Source organism: Etheostoma spectabile, chromosome 8 (genome assembly GCF_008692095.1).
Source record: "Etheostoma spectabile isolate EspeVRDwgs_2016 chromosome 8, UIUC_Espe_1.0, whole genome shotgun sequence".
In the NCBI taxonomy this organism is placed as follows: domain Eukaryota; kingdom Metazoa; phylum Chordata; class Actinopteri; order Perciformes; family Percidae; genus Etheostoma; species Etheostoma spectabile.
This window is the reverse complement of record NC_045740.1, coordinates 19264635-19266925: the sequence shown is the minus strand read 5'-3', so window position 1 is coordinate 19266925 and position 2291 is coordinate 19264635. Positions and strand designations below refer to the sequence as shown.

Below are 2291 nucleotides of genomic sequence, written 5' to 3'. Positions count from 1 at the left end.
TTCAGTTGACACCCGGAAACACAATGTTGTAACTATCGTCCCTACGGCGGACAATAGAAGACATATATATAAAGATGATGTAGTGATAGATGTAGTCGTCACGGTTGGAGGACAGGTTCTTGCTCCTTTTCCCCACAGCTGATCAATTAATCCGACTTCTTTCTGACAATAAATGGATGTTCTCCAAAGTGATCAGAACTGCAGCCATGACAACGCTCTGTTATACAGAAAGCCGCGATTGACCAATCAGAATCCGGTGTGTAACCACGCCGTGTAAAAGCAGGCTGTGATACACACAATGATTAATGTCATGGGATTTGTTTCCAATCCCAGAAATATTGAGTGTTGCCAGCCTGTCAGCTAATGTTTATTAAAACCGTTGGAACAGCTGATTGAAGCCTCATGTTTCAGGGTCAGTTTTTAGAAAAGTCACTTGATTTTGGAGCAGCCAAGACAAGAGAGCGTCATTCTTTTAATCAAGACTTTAACACTAGCTGTTGGGAGTATGTGTAGATTTAGATTTATTGGATTTATTAATTATTATTTAGTAACTATATACTGTAGCAAACTACCCCCCAAAGATCACAAAAGTAAACAAATAATGAAAGATATGAAGATATGTCATAAGAATCTGTGGCATTATTATAAGAAACAGACCACCATCCCAACCTCAACCCTCTTCTGTCAGAAGATCTGTTTTGGGTGTTACATGACGATAATCTGGATTTATGTACTTTATCTTTGTAATAAAATTAACTGTGTAGCTCAGAGGTTTTACCCGTACTATTTTAAAGTTTTCATTAATTATTGTTTTTTTCAGGGCTCAACAATAAGGTGGGGGCGGTGGTAGTAGTCTCAAGTCCCCGTACAGACTTGAGAGACTGATTTAGAGTATAAAATTAAATAAAATTAAGTCCCACTGGCCTGTTCTGGCAAGTAGGGCGCGAAGTCATCACAAGGAAATAATAAACAACTACACAAACAACACAGTTTCTCCTTGGGCAGTGACAAAAAGCGTGAAAAAACAAAAAGCGTTATGGACACTGAATTTTCTGAATTTACTGTTTTTTAGGGGAGACAAGAACGGGTCCCTCTGACTCCCCGACTGCAGAAGGACGGTTAAATTCACCCCGATGCTAGATGTGTGTGGGTGTGTGTGGTGTGTGTGTGTGTTGTGTGGTGTGTGTGTGTGTGTGTGTGTGGTGTGGGTGTTGTGTGTGTGTGTGTGTGTGTGTGTGTGTGTGTGTGTGTGGGTGTGGTGTGTGTGTGTGTGTGTGTGTGTGTGTGTGTGGGTGTGTGTGTGTGTGTGTGTGTGTGTGTGTGTGTGTGTGTGTGTGGTGTGTGTGGGTGTGTGTGTGTGTGTGTGGTGTGTGCGTGGTGTGGTGTTACGTCCTGTACGTCCTGCTGGGCCTTGTAATGCCCACAGGCCCTGCTATGCCAGGAACTACTACAAGACTACAACAAACTACTATTTTGTGACTGTTATTGCCAATCTTCATTCTAACCCCACACGGTCGTCAGACACGCCTACCAAGAGCCTGGGCTGGGTCTGGGTCTGTCCCAGGTTTCTGTCCCAAGTTTTCCTCTCCACTGTGGCCTGTGCTTGCTCTGGAGGAAACACTAGAAACGGTTGGGTCTGTAAATTCGGAGTGTGGTCTAGACCGGCTCTCTGTAATTATAGAGTATGGTCTAGACCTGCTCTATCTGTAAATTATAGAGGGTGGTTGTAGGACCTGCTCTATCTGTAAAGGGTCTCCAGATAACTCTTGTTATGAATTGATAACAATAAAAAAAATTCAATTGAATTCTATGGCTGCTTACCGGAGGCGTTGGTCTTTGGGTTTTGTGTCTCAGGAGGTCCGGATCCAGGACAGGCAGGTCCTGCTGGGGTCCGGCTTCCCGGCCCCGGCCTCGGTCCCCATCCTGTTTGAGGAAACCTTCTACAATGACCAGGAGCAGAGCTACAGCATCCTGTGCATCTCCAGGCCGGTGGAGATGGAGCCCAGCCCGGCGGAGGTCTGCCCGCCCCCCCCCTACTGCCTGAAGAGTGTGGAGGACGTCCGGGACTTCCTGGGCCGCCACGCCCAGAAACTGGACCGGTTCATCCACGGCTTCTGTCAGACCTTCAAAGAGACCGAGAGGAAGGGACTCCGACACCACATAGTAGGACACATTCTCTGTCCTCTTTTTCCTGTTCTTTCCTTTTCTTTTCCCCTCCTTCCCTTTTTCTGTTGTCTTCACTCTTCTTGGTAGGACACATTGTTTTTCCTCTTTTTTCTGTCCTCTTTCTC

General features: G+C 45.7%; 1 protein-coding gene and 1 long non-coding RNA gene across 2 annotated transcripts in view; one reads left to right on the top strand and one right to left on the bottom strand.

Annotated features, from left to right (window-relative positions):
- Window positions 1–2291, top strand: part of ankrd27 (ankyrin repeat domain 27 (VPS9 domain)) — a 35482-nt gene that overhangs the window by 5650 nt on the left and 27541 nt on the right. Inside the window, 1 exon segment of the mRNA XM_032522898.1 lies at window positions 1855–2163. Within this exon segment, the coding sequence (XP_032378789.1) occupies window positions 1855–2163 (309 nt within the window).
- Window positions 1–2291, bottom strand: part of LOC116693820 (uncharacterized) — a 10203-nt gene that overhangs the window by 2419 nt on the left and 5493 nt on the right. Inside the window, exon 2 of the long non-coding RNA XR_004333002.1 lies at window positions 735–739. This is a non-coding gene — a long non-coding RNA (uncharacterized LOC116693820). The remainder of the gene's footprint in view (window positions 1–734; window positions 740–2291) is intronic.